Raw genomic sequence first — 18,536 nt, forward strand, 5'->3', positions numbered from 1 at the left:
AAATTGACATTTAGGCAAAAGTTAGGTGTTTTAGGAGGTGAGATTGGAACATGATCTTCACAGAAAACATTGATGATAAAAACAGAGAACTGTCTGCTAGGTACTTGTGTGCTTGACTTTAGTGACCATCTTTTCTTAACTTGGTTTAAGTTCAAACTCCTTTTCACAGGATCTTTAAACCTATTGTAGACAGTACAGAAGTGAGTGGATAAAGTTTCATTTGGAGACTCTGATAGCTTAGCCAATAAACTTGGACCTGCCCAAATATGGTAGTAATATTGGGACAAAACGGGGACTTCCAAATGTTGTTTTCCTTTTGGAAGCAAAGTCCATAACAAATTCATTTGGATATAGTATTGAAAATCTGGTCATGAAATAATGACACAAGTATGAGAAGAAATTTTTTCCAAAATCCATTTTGTGTATTTGGGCAGAAGCAAAAGAAAGAAGATGCTTTTCATTAAATTGGTTTAATAGAGGACATGGAAGCTTTGTTTCCTAAAGAAAACATATCTTTACCCTAAACTATAATCTTCTACTGTCTGTTGGTTGCATGCATTGCTGCATTTCCTCTGTACATGTGCTCTCCTTTATTTTCATGGCAAATGCATTTTTAAACACAGTCTCTGGGATAATTATTGCCATTGATCAGTTTTGATATTTCTTCTTTAATAATGTTTTCATTTATTCCCTTTTGCTAGCTGGATTGCCTTTTGCAATTCTTACTTCAAGGCATACCCCTTTCCACCGAGGAATATTCTGTAATGATGAGTCCATCAAGTACCCTTACAAAGAAGACACCATACCTTATGCGTTATTAGGTGGAATAATCATTCCTTTCAGTATTATCGTTGTAAGTGAAATCCACTTTTCCAAGTTTATGATTTTTTGGCACTGGGCTTAATTTTGTTACTCTGTTCATGATTTAATATGAAATTCTCCAAAACACTGTATGTTTTTTAAGTCTTTTCACAGAGGTTTATTGGATCAAGATCATCCAGCTATTGTAGGTAGGGCCAAAAGAATAACAATGTATAATTAGAGGAACCTTACCAACTACGTGTAGATTTTATGCTAACTTTCTCCATCTTACTGTAAATATTAATGCTCTAAATTGCTGTTGTTTCAGTGATTGTGGAATTAATAGATGGATGTTATAGCAGTGTGTTTCAAGCATTCTTTGTATATAGGGTATTATTTTATCATTTATTACATATGTATCTAAGTATCTGCTTTCTTTAGTCATTGAGTTCTAGGACAGAAAAAAAATTGCTAATGTTAAAATCTCTAACTCACGTTTACTAAAGATTTTGTAGATAATGACATAAATAGAAGAGAAAGCTTCAGTTTCATATGTAATTATCAGTGAACATGGAAGAATTTTACTGGTACTGAAAGCAAGACTAAGTTTTGAACATCAATAATAACTTATTTTCTAATATTACAGGTGGAAATGGTTAGAGAATGAGGCTCTAGGGAGAATATTTCAGTGAGTAGATGAGATGATTTTTATCATCTCCTGACTCAGAAATTCTATGACTTTATTCAACAGTTGTGTGCTCTATAACTTGTAAATTAGGAAAAAGTTTTATGTTAGTTAAAAGCAGAAGGTATTTTCTTATTCAGGAGATAGGCCAACAAGATGACAGCTTTTATCTTATCTGTTTTTGAAGTGTATTTTTCAAAACCCAAAACTTCTTAGTTTAGAAATGTAATGCCTTGGTCAAGAATTTTCAATAGAATGTTGTTAACAATGAAAATTAATCACCTCATAATTTCTGGTATGTTGTTAGTAAAAGAAAACCTCTGCTATACAGAATTTTGTTTCACAAGACTGTCACCTCCTTAAAGACAGAGGTGATACTTGGTTTTTCTTGGTATTTACACTGTCTGGCATGGAGCCAGGCGTGGCCTGTGTGTTTGAATGAAACCATGTGTTCACGTGAGTGAAACAAGTAATTGTGCAGTACGCTGGTGATATTCTACAGTTTGACTGAGTTTTAAGAAATTAAATATTAATTCAATTAATTAATTTTTTTATTGAGTTTTGTTATTAAAAGAAAGCCAAATATGATTCTTCCATTTGTAGTGAATAGTTTTTTCTTTTTTAGTATTTAGTATGTATTCTGAGAGACTATTTCTTTCTTTTTATTTATTTATTTGATTCATTTTTAAAGGTTTTTCTCATGCACTCGCCAGAGAGAGGTAGAGGTGGAAAGTGAGAAACCACCCCTGAGGGGCCAGAACACAGTCCCTTCTCCTCCATTTTCCTCTTGGGATTTTGGAAGTGCATGCACACATACCTTGTATGATTTTCAAGCTGCCAGTTTTAGGACTTAAACTGTGGTCAGCCATGTGAGAATCCAGCATCTTAACCTCCACACTACATGTTGACCCCCCTCTTTTAAAATTAATTTTTTAATCCAACATTTATTGTTATTTATGATTTACATAAAATCATTATACATCTTTGTAGGGTACAGTGTAGCTTTTAAAAGTATGTATACAGTGTGTAATAAATTAAGGATATCAATATATTAGTTACCTTCAATATTTAACATAAAATTTTTAGTGAAATTCTAAGTTGCAAATGATAGCTGATTATAAACAGAATTTAAGTATTCTAATAAACAATGCTTGGGAATACACTTGTCGTTCAATTAGACTTTTCTTTGTGTCTCAGTGAAAAGAATGCTACCCCAGCAAAACTGTGGCAATCTCCTATAGACCAGAGGTCTACAACAGACAGGCCACTGGGCCTTGTGTGAGTGCGCACAGCCTGCAGGGTACACAGAGCCTGACAAAATGCCTGGTTAGCAATACTTAGGAATTATATGTCACTAACTTTTTATTTTTTGCTATTTCAACATAACCTGTGAGAAAGGTACCTTTATATTTAACAAAAGGCAAGTAAATATATATGAGTATAGATTTCTTTAAAAAGAACAGACTCTCTGCAGGTACTATAAAAGTACTGTTTTCATATGAACAATATCAACACAGACTAACACTGCTTTAGAGCACTGGTATTAATACTGATTTTAAGTAATTCCATTTTATTCATTAATTCACTTTCTTTCAAGCAGTCCTTCGGTGGACTTCTGTATGTATAACTTTATTTATTAGAAAGTAAAGCATTTCTTAAAAAAGAAAAACTGTAATTCAGCCCTAACACCAGACATTTAACATGACTTCTAAATGATCCATAAATATATGAGTGGTTGAGGGAGCCTGGTAAAGAACCAGAATTAATATAGTTTCTCAGAATACAAGGGAGAATTTTAGTAGGAGGAAATGATCAGTGAAGTCAAATACTGTTAAGAAGTTAAAGTAAATGAAGAATGATAAAAATCTGTTTGATCCGATGAGACAATTTAGACTTTTGAGGAAGATCGATAGAAAAAAGAGAATGGAGGTAGTTAGAGATGTTCAGGAGGAAGGAGAAGATGTGAAAATTTGCCAGTGATTTTAGACTTATTCTTTTGGGAAGGTCGGGCCCTGAATGAAAGATACCAGAACTATAGAGACAGAGAAAAGACACGTAAAATTGTCTTGGTAGAGACACAGAGGTGTTGATGAGAGAAAACTGTGGGGCATAAGTTTAACAAAAGTTGGATCACACCGATGTATATAATTAATTAGCTTCGATCTTCCTACGTATTCCATTTTAGTCCCCCAAATATTACCTTTAGTTCGTTCGTTCGTTCTTTCTTTCTTTCTTTCTTTCTTTCTTTCTTTCTTTCTTTCTTTCTTTCTTTCTTTCTTTCTTTCTTTCTTTCTTTCTTTCTCTTTCTCTACCATATCCTTAGAATCTAAGTAAATAACACATGACAAGTCATCTCAGTTCTAGGATTAAGTCACTGTTGGCTTAGGTGTAGACTTCACCAAATCAGAATTGGCATAAATGGCTCAAAGGGCAGCATTAGGTGTTAGAAAGAAACAAAAGAATATGGCCATCTTGTGTAGAGCAAATGGATAGACACATCTCTAAATTTAATTCAGAACAACTGATTTAGAACTCTTGTCTGTTTCTTTCAAGAAAGAGGGAATACATCATTAAAAATGATGTATTATTCAGTAAAGTGACCTATTATTTGCCAACTTTATAGAGTTCTCCCCCACCATCCAGCTTAAATGATTAAATTCCAACTTACTCTTGTCCTTAATCATCTTTTAAGCTGTGGCCCTGTACTCTGAATGTTTCTAGTAAACTGATTTTCTGTCACCAGTGGAAAAACCAGGATTTGGGTTACCCTAAATGATGATGATTAGGGCTAAGAAAACTCACAAAACTTAGTACCTGTTTCCTTTTCTCCCTCCCACCCCTCACTCCACTGTATGCCAGAAGGCATGCATGTTTACCAGAGAGAGACAAAGTGAGAGAAAGATGGGAAAAAAAAGCATCCCCCAATAGGGTCTGATCATGTCCTAATCTCTTCTCCATTTCTTCATCTTTTTGGGATTTTAGGATGCATGCACACACACACCTGGCATTTTTTTTTCTTTTTTTTGGAGAGGTTTTTGCTATAGGGCACGTGTGCTCGCTAGAAAGACAAGAGAGACAGAAAGCAAGAAATAACCCCCTGGGGGGATGGCCATATCGCAGTCCCTTGTCCTCCATTCTCCTCTTGGGATCTTGGGCATGCACGCATACGCGCCCGGCGTGAATTTAAGCCACCAGGTCCAGGACTTGAACCACGGTTGACTACATGGGAGTCCAGCGACATAGCTATTATGCTAACTGCTGGTCCCAACACCTGTCTTGTTTTTCAAGCTGCCAATCTGAGATCTGAACCCCACAGTCAGCCATCTGGGATCCAGCTTCCTTAACCGGTAGGCCTAGAGCTGGCCCAGATTAGTACCTGTCTCTAAAAATAGCTGAATGCTTAAGGATACCTGATAGCTGAGAAACGGAAGTTTCAATCCTAAAATTATGGCTGATTGCTGTTTGGTATATTTTCAATTACAAAAGATCAACTCCATAATGAAATGGTAGAGAAATCTTTTCTGGCTACTTATCTATTCAGAATTGCTGAGACCTTAATGACCTGAGGAGGCAATACTTACTTTAATCCAAGGCAGTCAGGAGTAACCCTAAACAAAAGTAGGAAGTTTTGGTGTTTCTAAAGTACACAGTTTTCCTCTCCTGTGACTTGGTCTCAGAAAAGGATCTAATTCACTCATTCCCATTAAGGTTTACAATGAAGACTGTATTTCTGTGGGGCTTAATCTATTTAAACTAAGGATGTCTACTTTTTACCCAAGAGGCAACACCTTCATTTAAAATTTATTGACCACCTACTCTGTTTCAGGTCATTGTGGTGATATTAGTTTTCTTTCCAACAGTTAAGAAATCATCCCTGCTTTTGTAGAGTTCATAGTCTAATTGTTCATAGTCTAATTGTTCATAGTCTAGTTGACCTTCTATTGCAATTATGGAATCCATTGGGCCAGATGACTGAAGAATTTTTAGTATCAGCTTCTTGAAATCTCTTTCAGGAGGCAGACATTTGTTTCACTTATTGGAGGTTCACCCTGAAAACAGTTGATGTTTACCAAATAGAAATATTTGAATGCCTACAAAACTGTTTTTGTAAATTTAGGATGAAGCAGGGAAAATACTATAGTACCATGGTACTATCTCAAGCAAAACTTTCTTATGGATACCCTCCTCTCCCCTCACCCAAATTAGCTAGGAGACATTCCCATTATTTATTTTGGTCTCAGGTAGCTAGAGTGTATCTTAAATAATCAGCAAATGTTACCATTTATAATGTTGCCATCAGCATTTTCTTTTAATTTCTCAGGATACTGGCTTGTGAACTAGTAAAGCAGTTGGAAACCTTTCTATGCCTTTACATTCATTACAGTAATGTGCTGACGCTGACCCTCACCCCCAAGACACGCACACACACACACACAGCTAGAATCTGGAAAATATTATAGTTTATGAAAAGGCTTTAACTCAAATTTACAGAAGTCATTGAAAAATAAGGGGAAGATTTCACTTGAAATATTTTGTTGGAAAGGGGGAAGCACTAAGTATGTGTTTGGTTTTTCAGTATGGCTTGTTAAGGAAGCTTGGCTTAAAGGTCTGGAAGGCAGGGCCGGTAGACCCTATCAGCAAAAATCTGTGCCCTCTGTACCCCTCTAGAGCCCTGCTTTTTATATTAGAGTTCTTAGTCCCTGAAACAATTTTACCCTTTTTATTGGGTTGTCGGAAAAGTCATGACATTTTTTTCTATGCAAAAATGTGTCGTGACCTTTTCGACAACTGAATATGATGAATGTCTTTGATTTAAAAGAATGTTTGAGAAAAATGAATACTATGTCAGATAAAAGTACTTACATAAGAGAACTTCTGATTGGGGAAGTTTATTTTCTTTGAACAAACCATGGGTTTTGGCCTCCAAGATTCATCAGTGTCTACTTATTAAAGCTCAGTTTATTTGAATACAAGAAAATAAATAAGGTCTTGTTTCAGGTAGACTGAAATGATTTTAGTTCAGCCTTGGATTTGTAAACAGTGTCCACAATCGATCCTACACTTTTTGTGGCTTAGAAGATATCTTAAATTGATGCTCTGTAAAAGTGGGGAAAGATTAAAAAAAAAAAAAAAAAGTGGAGTTGCTGTTTTAAAAACAAAGATCTTACTGTGATTTACAACTTTCCGTTTTTTGTTTGTTTGTTTAAAGTGCCTGCTTGCCACTTTAACATATTATCTTTGTTTCTTTTTCAGATGATTCTTGGAGAAACCCTGTCTGTTTACTTTAACCTCTTGCACTCAAATTCCTTTATCAGGAATAATTACATAGCCACTATTTACAAAGCTATTGGAACATTTTTATTTGGTGCAGCTGCTAGTCAGTCCCTGACTGACATTGCAAAATACTCAATAGGCAGACTGCGGCCTCACTTCTTGGATGTTTGTGACCCAGATTGGTCAAAAATCAACTGCAGCGATGGTTACATCGAAAACTATATATGTCGAGGGAATGCTCAAAAAGTTAAGGAAGGCAGGTGAGTGGTAAATCTTTAATGCTTGTTCTGTCTTGCGTCTCCCTGGAATAGAAGGTTGCAGTGACTGCCAGATGAGCCATGTACCAGCTTTAAGAGAGAAACTAGTGTAGTGACTGGGAGGCAAATTAAAATGGTTATGTTTTGACTTGTTCTCTCTCCTCATTGTTTGTTTGTTTGTTATGTTTTTGCCCTAGGGTGCATGCACCTGCCAGAGAGAAACAAAGAGAGACAATAAGGGGAAAGTGAGAAATCATTTCCCAGGGTGATGGCCATGCCACAATGCCTTCCCCTCCTGAGATTTGGGCACACATACACATGCACCCAGCATGATTTTTCAAGCCTCTGGATTTGGCACTTGAACTGTGATCAGCCATGAGGGAGACCAGAGCTGTAACTACTGTGCAACCTGCTTGCCCCTCCTCATTCTTTTTTCCTAGTTTCTCACTCTTCATTTAAGAGCATTTTACTGCAACTCTTCATCACTAGTGTATAAGAATATAAAATGAACTTCATAGATTATTTGGTCCAGGGTCAGCAAACTTTTTCTTAAGATGCCAGAAAGTAGGTATTTTAGGCTTCATGGGCTATAGGCGTTTTAAAATTTTCCCACAAATATTGAACTCTGCTTTGTAGCAGCAATAAAGCAACCATAGATGGTTCTTAAATGAATTGTGTGACTTTGTTAGAATAAAACTTAAATTACACAAACAGTGGCTGCCCCCAAAGGTCATAGTTTGCTGAGCTCTGATCTAGTCCAACTATTTATGAAGCTCTGCTAGAGCTTTTAATGTTCCCAGAGTATGTATTTTCTTGTAAGGTAATATGGTTCAGATTGTGACCACTCTAGGTCCTCAGGTCACCTTCCTGAAACAGCCTTATTAGGCTACTTTCTACATTCTGGAGCACTACTAGACATGAATGAGATGAATGGTCCAGCTCCTTTAGTTTATAGATGGAGGAAAAGGTGACTAAAGAGGTAAGAATTGGAGAAACAAGTGGTAGAAGTTGATATTGATTGGAGCCAGGTGAATAAGTATTTTGATAAGAAGAGTAGAGGAATAATGGTCTAGAAATGGCTGTGAGGAGTGATGAAGGTAACAGCAGCAACACTGGACTCCTAAAGTGTGGGATATGGGGATCTCATTCTCTTCTTTGATAGGGAAAACTACAGCGCCACCCCATATTCTAGGGAAAGGCTGTATAATTGGATGACTAGAAAGTGTAGTGAACCCTCCTGAAAGAGTTTGAAAATACAGGGAAGGATAGAGAACTTTAACGATAGAATTGTAATTCCAGAGTTGGGATGGAGAGGATCAACAGATGCTTAGTTGAAAGAAGGGGAAGCTTATTGGAAATGAGATTGAAATTTAAGACAGATTATAAAGAACAGCCAATAGCTTGCTAAAAACATGCCATGAGAAACAAAATTTAAGAAGAAAATCATGATTTTATATTCTTTCAACTATTTCTTAACCATGTAGCCTTTAAAAAATAACCATATATATTTTTGAGGGCAATAATGAAAATTACCTCTAAGGATTTAAATCATACACACATGCACTCATTCTCTCCCTCTCTCTCTCTCTCTCTCTCTCTCTCACACACACACACACACAAAGAACAAATAATTATTAACTACTTTGATATTAAAAATAGCTTTATTGAGGTATAATTTATATTCTGTAAAACTTATCCATTTTAAATATACAGTTAGATAAATTTTATACATTAAGTTGTTTACCATAGCAATCAGGTTTTTAAATATTTGCATTACACTAAAAAGTCTGTTTCTAAGCCTTTGTAGTCTCCTTTCTACAACCTCAGGATCTTTTTTCTCTCCCTATAATTAATGTGTTCTAGAATATAGTATAAACAAGTCATATAATGAGCTGAGCACTTTGTTGTGTCTTTCACTTCACATTTTGCTCTTGTGATTTTTAAAATAATCATTTGTTTAATTTTATTTATTCATTTATTTCAGTTCAACTAGAGAGAGATAGGGGGAGGGGAGGTCTAGAAAGAAAGCCACCAGGTCCAGACCTGAACCACAGTTGGCCATGTGGGAGTATCCAGCACCTTAACCACCACGCCACCTGCTGGCCTCTCATGCTATTCTTTATGTCCCCTATGAGGTATATTATTATAGTTTTAGATTGTATGGCTATCCTACAGTTTGCTTATCCATTCACCCAAATGTTGTTGAACATATGGGTTGTTTCCAATTTTCATCCCTTAAAAATAAGGCCACTATGAAGACTTATGTACCAAGAAATAGACTTTATTTCTCTAAAATAGTCAGTCATAAAAATGCTAGCTCAGACAGCATTTGTGCATTTAACTTTCTAAGAAGCCATTAACTTTTTCACAGTGGTCATACCATTTATGCATTGTCCACACTAAAGTATGAGACTCCCAAAGTCTGTCATTATTTGTTATTGGTCAGTCTTTTTAATTTTAGCCATTCTAGAGAGTTTTAAGGTATCTCAGTGTGATTTCAATTTACATTTCCCTAATGACTAGTGTTGCTTAATTTTTTTGTCCATTTAACTTTTGTCATTTGTGAAAAGTCTATTCAACTCTTTCACTTGTTTGAAAAAAATCAGACTGCTTGTTTTACTGAGCTTGAAGAGTTTTTTATAGGGACCAAAAGGTGACCTGGTGGTTAAGGCATAGGACTCCCACATGACCAGCCATGGTTTGAGTCCTGGACCTAGTGGCTTGCTTTCTTACTTTCCCTCTCTGTCTCTCTCTCTCTGTGTCTTTCTCTATCTCACTCTGATGAGTGCATGTACCCCACAGCAAATTAAATAATAATAATGATAATAATAAATATAATTAAATAAGTCTAAAGAAGAGAGTTCTTTATATATTCTGAACAAAAGTCAGTTGTCAGTTACATGTTTTGAAACTACTTTCTCAGTCTGTGGCTTGACTTTATTTTATTTTATTAATTTTTTCTTTTTTCTTTTTTTTGGAGAAGATTTTTGCTATAGGGCGCGTGCATTCGCCGGAAAGACAGAGACAGAGAGATAGAGAGAAATCATCCCCCAGGGGGGATGGCCATGCCACAATCACTTCTCCTCCATTCTCCTCTTGGGATCTTGGGCACACATGCACACGTGCCCAGTGTGAGTTTAAGCCACCATGTCTGGGACTCAAACCACAGTTGACTACATGGGAGTCCAGTGACATAGCCATTACACTAACTGCTGGTCCTGACTTTTTTTTTTACTTGTGTTTTCTTGATGCTTAGAAGTTTTAAATTTTGATAAAATCCAACTTATTACTTTTTCTTTTATGGTTTGTGCTTTTTATGTTCTAATATTTATTTGTTTGAAATTTAGAAAAATTTTCTTCCTATGTTTTCTTTTATAAATTTTGTAATTTTTAGCCCCTATATTTTGGTCTGTGATCCATTTAAATTAAGTACATAATGTGAAGAGTCAATATCTCCTTTTTCCCACTGACTAGCAGTTCTTCCAATGTTTATTTATTGACAAACTATCCTATTCATGTAGAATTCCCTTGGTGCCTTTGTTGAAAATGAACTGACTATAGAAATGTGGGTCTGCTTTGAACTCTCAGTCTATTTCATTGATCTTCCTGCTTCTTATTCTGTCACTACCAAACTGAAGCTTTTATAGTAGGTCTTAAAATAATGTATAAATTATTTGACTTGTTCTTCTTTTTAAACTTGCATTATCTATTGTAGGTTCTTACATTTTTTTTGCTAGAATTTTGATGGAGTTTGCTTTCAATCTATAAATCAATTTGTGGAGAATTGCCATTTTAGTGTGGAGCTTCTAATCCATGATTATGGTATATATCCATTTATTTAGATTTTCTTTAGTTTCTCTTATCAATAAAATTTATTTAAAAATTTCAGTGACTGGGTCTTGTATACATTTTGTTAAATATATCATTAAGTTCTTGATGCCAATGTGAGAAGGTTTTAAATTTTGGGAGTTTTTTGCCACAGGGCACAAGTGCTCGAAGTGAGAGACAGAAAGAGGGGGAAGTGAGAAATCACCTCCTCCAAGGGCGATGGCCACACTGCAGTCTGTTCTCCATTTTCTCCTTTCAGAATTTTGGGCAGGCATGCATGCATGCCTGGAGTGTTTTTCAAGCTGCAGCACTCATCCAGTACCGTAATCACCACATCACCTGTTGGTCCCCTATTTTTGTAAATCAATTTCTGTTTGAGTGTGTGGAAAATAAAATTGATTTTCGTATTGGCCTTGTATCCTGTAACCTTGCTAATTTAATTGATTTGTTAGTTGGAATAACTGTTAATGACTATTCTAGGTTTTCTACTTTTCCATTTATATTATCTGTGAATAAAGAGAGTGGTACTTCTTTTCTATATTGCCTTTTCTTTCTTCTCCTTGCCTGTTATATTGGCTAAGACCTGCATTACAAGATTGAAAGAAGTGGCAAGAACAGATATGCTTGTCTTCTTCCCGACATTAGGTAGGAAGTACTCAGTCTTTTACCCATCTGATGTTACCTGTATGTTTTTTGTAGGTGCCTTTCATTAGATTTTTTTTAAAAAAAATCATTAATGGCTGTTGTATTTTGTCACATGACTTTTCTGTGGCTGTCCTGTTGTTTTCTTATTTACTTTTTTTTTTTTTTTTGAGAGAAAGAAAGAGCACACCACTTAAAGTCCTATTTATGTTTTCGAAAACAACTTCTTTACAAGCAGGATGTATCTAGCTAGGTGGCGTGGTGGTTAAGGTGGCTAGATCCCAAATGGCTGGCTGTACAGTTTCAGTCCTAGACCTGGCGACTTGAAAAGAACACCAGGTTTTGTTGTGTGTGTGTGTGCCCAAAATCCCAAGAGGAGAGAGAGAGAGAGATTTTTGACAAGGTCACTATGTTGCAGTTTTTCTGTTCTAGCCTCTCAGCTAGCTAGGACTATAGGCATGCACCACTGAGCTTGATCTGTTTGGTTTGGCCCAGGAACCAGACCTGGTCCTTCAGGCAGCCTCAGCCACCACATAATGACATTTTCCCACTTGTGCCATTGGGCTGGGCCTGTGTTTATTTTTTTAAATATCAAATTAAGTTTTCACTCCTGGGATATACACCTCTTGGTCATGGTATATTATTATTTTTATATTAACTGGATTCTGTTTGCTAGTATTTTGTGAAGGATTCTTCTTTTATTGGGGGGGAGAGGTTTTCGCTATACGGTGCGTTCACTTGCCAGACAGAGAGAGACAGACAGAAAGCAAGAAATCACCCCCCAGGCGGGATGGCCATACCGCAATCCCTTCTCCATTCTCCTCTCGGGATCCTGGGCACGCATGCACATGCGCCCAGCATGAGTTTTTTTAAGCCACCGGGTCCAGGATGCGATCCGCGGTCGACTACGTGGGAGTCCAGCGACATACCCATTATACTAACTGCTGGTCCCGTGAAGGATTCTTATATCTGTGTGAGAGTTATTAGTTTATAAGTTTCTTAAAAAGTTTTTGTCTAGATGTGGTATCAGATGTTTGATATTAAATGTTGGAGTTTGTGGAAAGTTTTCTAAAAAAATTTTTTTTCAAAAAACACTTATTTATTTGTTTATTTATTTATTTATTGGGTTGTCAGAAAAGTCATGATTCATATTTGCATAGAAAAATGCGTCATGAAAAAAGATTAGCCAGAAGATAGGGATTATGAAACCACCCCACCACCTACTGACCTATAGTGGGAAGGTTTTAAACTATGATTTCAATTTTTTAGTTATAGGACTATAGATAGTCCCCAAGTTATGATGATTCAGCTTGGGATTTTTGGACTTTACCATAGTGCAAAAAGCAGGGCAACCATTTTGTTTTTTACTTTCAGTACAGTATTGAGTAAATTACATGAGGTATTCAGCACTTTCTTATAAAATAGGCTTTGTGTTAGATGATTTTGCCCAACTGTAGACCCAACATATACACTTATTTTGAACTTGTGTTTTCTTGATGCTTAGAAGTTTTAAATTTTGATAAAATCCAACTTATTACTTTTTCTTTTATGGTTTGTGCTTTTTATGTTCTAATATTTATTTGTTTGAAATTTAGAAAAATTTTCTTCCTATGTTTTCTTTTATAAATTTTGTAATTTTTAGCCCCTATATTTTGGTCTGTGATCCATTTAAATTAAGTACATAATGTGAAGAGTCAATATCTCCTTTTTCCCACTGACTAGCAGTTCTTCCAATGTTTATTTATTGACAAACTATCCTATTCATGTAGAATTCCCTTGGTGCCTTTGTTGAAAATGAACTGACTATAGAAATGTGGGTCTGCTTTGAACTCTCAGTCTATTTCATTGATCTTCCTGCTTCTTATTCTGTCACTACCAAACTGAAGCTTTTATAGTAGGTCTTAAAATAATGTATAAATTATTTGACTTGTTCTTCTTTTTAAACTTGCATTATCTATTGTAGGTTCTTACATTTTTTTTGCTAGAATTTTGATGGAGTTTGCTTTCAATCTATAAATCAATTTGTGGAGAATTGCCATTTTAGTGTGGAGCTTCTAATCCATGATTATGGTATATATCCATTTATTTAGATTTTCTTTAGTTTCTCTTATCAATAAAATTTATTTAAAAATTTCAGTGACTGGGTCTTGTATACATTTTGTTAAATATATCATTAAGTTCTTGATGCCAATGTGAGAAGGTTTTAAATTTTGGGAGTTTTTTGCCACAGGGCACAAGTGCTCGAAGTGAGAGACAGAAAGAGGGGGAAGTGAGAAATCACCTCCTCCAAGGGCGATGGCCACACTGCAGTCTGTTCTCCATTTTCTCCTTTCAGAATTTTGGGCAGGCATGCATGCATGCCTGGAGTGTTTTTCAAGCTGCAGCACTCATCCAGTACCGTAATCACCACATCACCTGTTGGTCCCCTATTTTTGTAAATCAATTTCTGTTTGAGTGTGTGGAAAATAAAATTGATTTTCGTATTGGCCTTGTATCCTGTATGTAACCTTGCTAATTTAATTGATTTGTTAGTTGGAATAACTGTTAATGACTATTCTAGGTTTTCTACTTTTCCATTTATATTATCTGTGAATAAAGAGAGTGGTACTTCTTTTCTATATTGCCTTTTCTTTCTTCTCCTTGCCTGTTATATTGGCTAAGACCTGCATTACAAGATTGAAAGAAGTGGCAAGAACAGATATGCTTGTCTTCTTCCCGACATTAGGTAGGAAGTACTCAGTCTTTTACCCATCTGATGTTACCTGTATGTTTTTTGTAGGTGCCTTTCATTAGATTTTTTTTAAAAAAAATCATTAATGGCTGTTGTATTTTGTCACATGACTTTTCTGTGGCTGTCCTGTTGTTTTCTTATTTACTTTTTTTTTTTTTTTTGAGAGAAAGAAAGAGCACACCACTTAAAGTCCTATTTATGTTTTCGAAAACAACTTCTTTACAAGCAGGATGTATCTAGCTAGGTGGCGTGGTGGTTAAGGTGGCTAGATCCCAAATGGCTGGCTGTACAGTTTCAGTCCTAGACCTGGCGACTTGAAAAGAACACCAGGTTTTGTTGTGTGTGTGTGTGCCCAAAATCCCAAGAGGAGAGAGAGAGAGAGATTTTTGACAAGGTCACTATGTTGCAGTTTTTCTGTTCTAGCCTCTCAGCTAGCTAGGACTATAGGCATGCACCACTGAGCTTGATCTGTTTGGTTTGGCCCAGGAACCAGACCTGGTCCTTCAGGCAGCCTCAGCCACCACATAATGACATTTTCCCACTTGTGCCATTGGGCTGGGCCTGTGTTTATTTTTTTAAATATCAAATTAAGTTTTCACTCCTGGGATATACACCTCTTGGTCATGGTATATTATTATTTTTATATTAACTGGATTCTGTTTGCTAGTATTTTGTGAAGGATTCTTCTTTTATTGGGGGGGAGAGGTTTTCGCTATACGGTGCGTTCACTTGCCAGACAGAGAGAGACAGACAGAAAGCAAGAAATCACCCCCCAGGCGGGATGGCCATACCGCAATCCCTTCTCCATTCTCCTCTCGGGATCCTGGGCACGCATGCACATGCGCCCAGCATGAGTTTTTTTAAGCCACCGGGTCCAGGATGCGATCCGCGGTCGACTACGTGGGAGTCCAGCGACATACCCATTATACTAACTGCTGGTCCCGTGAAGGATTCTTATATCTGTGTGAGAGTTATTAGTTTATAAGTTTCTTAAAAAGTTTTTGTCTAGATGTGGTATCAGATGTTTGATATTAAATGTTGGAGTTTGTGGAAAGTTTTCTAAAAAAATTTTTTTTCAAAAAACACTTATTTATTTGTTTATTTATTTATTTATTGGGTTGTCAGAAAAGTCATGATTCATATTTGCATAGAAAAATGCGTCATGAAAAAAGATTAGCCAGAAGATAGGGATTATGAAACCACCCCACCACCTACTGACCTATAGTGGGAAGGTTTTAAACTATGATTTCAATTTTTTAGTTATAGGACTATAGATAGTCCCCAAGTTATGATGATTCAGCTTGGGATTTTTGGACTTTACCATAGTGCAAAAAGCAGGGCAACCATTTTGTTTTTTACTTTCAGTACAGTATTGAGTAAATTACATGAGGTATTCAGCACTTTCTTATAAAATAGGCTTTGTGTTAGATGATTTTGCCCAACTGTAGACCCAACATATACACTTATTTTGATTGCAGTTGTGTGTGTGTGTGTGTTCAGCCTGCTGGATTTCTGGGACTATAGGCATGTGCCCCCATGCCCAGCTCTTTCAGATGGAGTTGTTGTATTGTCCAGTCTGTGAGCTTGTGATCTTCCCGCCTCAGTTCACCAGGTTGTTGATATTACAGCCAAACACCACCACGTCTGTCTTGTAGGCAGGGGATTGGACTTGGGCTTCCTGTGTGGCTTTAGCTTGCTGAGCAGCTGTTTCCATAGGTACTGCCATGGCTGAACCTGATTGCACTTTTGACCTGCACACACTTGGGCTTTTTGTCCATCAACCTTTTTTATCTCTACAGCAAGCAGGAGCAGCTATCCACTTAAAGTCCTATTTGTGTTTTCAAAAACAACTTCTTTACAAGTAGGATGGATATAGCTAGGTGGCGTTGTTGTTTAGGTGGATGGATCTAAAATGACTGGCTGTACAGTTTCAGTCTTAGACCTGGTAACTTGAAAAGAACACCAGATACAGGTGCGTGTTTGTCCAAAATCCCAAGAGGAGAATAGAGAAGGGATTATATGGTCATATCCCCTGAGGGGGTACTTTATCACTTTCTCTATCTATCTCTCCCTCCAGTGAGCAGAGGTACCCTAAAACAGATTAAAAAGAGAAAATTAGGACCACCAGATGGTGTAATGGTTGTCACTGAACTCCCATGTAGTCCTGGGCCTGAAAACTTAAAACTCATTCCAGGTGCATGTGCATGCATGCCCAAAATCCTGAGAGGAGAATGGAGAAGGTGTGATTTTTTTGCTTTCTGTCTCTCTGTCTCTTTAGCAAGCACATGCACCCTATAGCAAAAATCTCTCTCAAAAAAAAAATTTTTTTTTTTTTAAGTAGGATGAACATCTGGTTAACTGAAACTACAGAACTATATCCATTAGAAGTAGTTATTACATACAGTTTCACTGAGAAGATTCTTTAGTCAGCTTTGGAGTTCTGAAGTAAAAATAAAATGAAAGTAGAAAATGAACATTTTAGAAGGACTGTATCTTCCTAGAAAAATGTGATTTCTTTCCATCAGTGTTTCCAGATGAGTCAGCTGCCGCCAGTTTCAGGGCTGTGTAATATCGGTACATAGCTGTGGCTTTCCATTACTGTTCTATTGTGGAATATAGTCTGGCCAGATGCTGGTGTCGCTGTTCCTTTTCTCTTGAACTTTTAAAGTCGGAAAGCCAAAAATGCAAAACCATTTCAGTCTAAATATTGTCTAGTTTATTAGGATTATAAATAATCCGCTCTGTTAATTTATTTATCTCCACAGCCTGTCCCCATGTAAATGTTGATTATAAAATTATAAAGCTTGACATTGGGAGAAGGGAACACAAGTGCCCGAAATGAGTCACTTTTGTCAACTGTATGAATGAGTCAGAGTTACATGTTAACATGAGAATATGCTCCTACAATTTTGGTTTTTGGTCTTGATTTTGCCTTGTCCTCTTGTTTTCTCCCACCCGGCCCCTCTTTTCCAGCATATGTGCATGTCCTTGTGTTCTGTGTGCTATCACCAACACCACAGGACTTTACTGAGCCTCACCAGTGGTGGCCATTAGGCCCTACACATAAAAGTAACTTAAATGGGCCTTAATGAAATACCTGTTAATTATAGTATCTAGAGAGTTCCTATTAATTGTTTAATATGTGAGGATTTACTATAATTAAAAGAGGCTATACTTTAACATGAGAACATCTAATTCATAGGACTGCCATTGAGAGTAACATTGCCAGGAATGTTTTCGTGGGGAGAAATAAAACTAATGAGCCCAGATATTTCAGAACTACAGTTTCCCTTTCAAGCCAAGATTCTTAGACAGGTATCACTCCCACTTTAGTAGTTCCACTAAGGCCATCTAGAGGGCTTGTCAAAACAGTTTGCTGGGCCATGTCCTCAGGTGGTTTGGGATTCTTTGGGAAGGGGGCTGAGAATTTGTATTTCTAACAAGTTTTCAGATTATCGCTGTTGATCTCAGGAACACACTTTGAGAACCATTGCTTTTTAATTTTTTTTTTCTTTTAACACATTTATATATTTATTTGTCATGATTTTCAAGCTTCCTGGTCTGGGATTTGAACCGCATCCAATCATATTGGAATCCAGTGCCTTAACCACCATGCCATCTGTTAACTCCAAGAACCATTGCTTTTAATCCCCCAGATTATGAGAACATGAGCTTGTATAACATCTGTCTCAGGAGATGGGGGCTTGTGTTTACCCCTCTAGGTAAGGCAAAGTTAAGATCATGCACAGATAGCTGGACCATTTGTCATAGCACAGTATAGAAACCATCAGCTGCTTTGTGAAAATCACTTTTATTATTGTTTTTTTGAACACTCTTCCTCCCTGGGAGATGGCCACACTGTAATCCCTTCTTCATTCTCTTCTTGGGACTTGCACGCATATGCACCTGCCATATTTATCAAGTCATTCCAACCACACAGTCAGCTATGTGGAATCCAGCTGCCTTAACCACCATCCCACTGTCTGGCCCCACTTTTTTTCTTTATAGTTTGGAGTTTATTTAAGTTATGTGCATTTAAGCATAAACTCTGAGTTTCTGATTATTTCTGAGTGGCTGGTCTTCTGCCATATGAATCAGACATTCAATACAAAGTTATTTTTCTTTGGATCCTGACAATCTTGTATTGTTAAAATGTTTAATTGCACTATGTGTGATCGCAGATGAGAAATATTTTTTTCCCTTTTTGGGACCAGCAGTTGGCATAATGTCTCCCATGTAGTTGACCGTGGTTCGAGTCCCAAACCTGGTGGCTTAAACTCATGCCGGGTGCGTGTGTGTGCGCATGTGCCCAAGATCC

General features: G+C 36.8%; 1 protein-coding gene across 1 annotated transcript in view; it reads left to right on the plus strand.

Annotated features, from left to right (window-relative positions):
• Nucleotides 1-701: 701 nt before the first annotated feature.
• PLPP1 (phospholipid phosphatase 1) overlaps nucleotides 702-18,536 on the plus strand; it is a gene marked incomplete at its 5' end in the record, with an annotated part of 45,475 nt that continues 27,640 nt past the window's right edge. The window contains 2 exon segments of the mRNA XM_014587996.2: nucleotides 702-853; nucleotides 6,740-7,020. Coding sequence (XP_014443482.1) covers nucleotides 702-853; nucleotides 6,740-7,020 — 433 coding nt within the window.

Source organism: Tupaia chinensis, unplaced genomic scaffold (genome assembly GCF_000334495.1).
Source record: "Tupaia chinensis unplaced genomic scaffold, TupChi_1.0 Scaffold000251_1, whole genome shotgun sequence".
In the NCBI taxonomy this organism is placed as follows: Eukaryota; Metazoa; Chordata; class Mammalia; order Scandentia; family Tupaiidae; genus Tupaia; species Tupaia belangeri.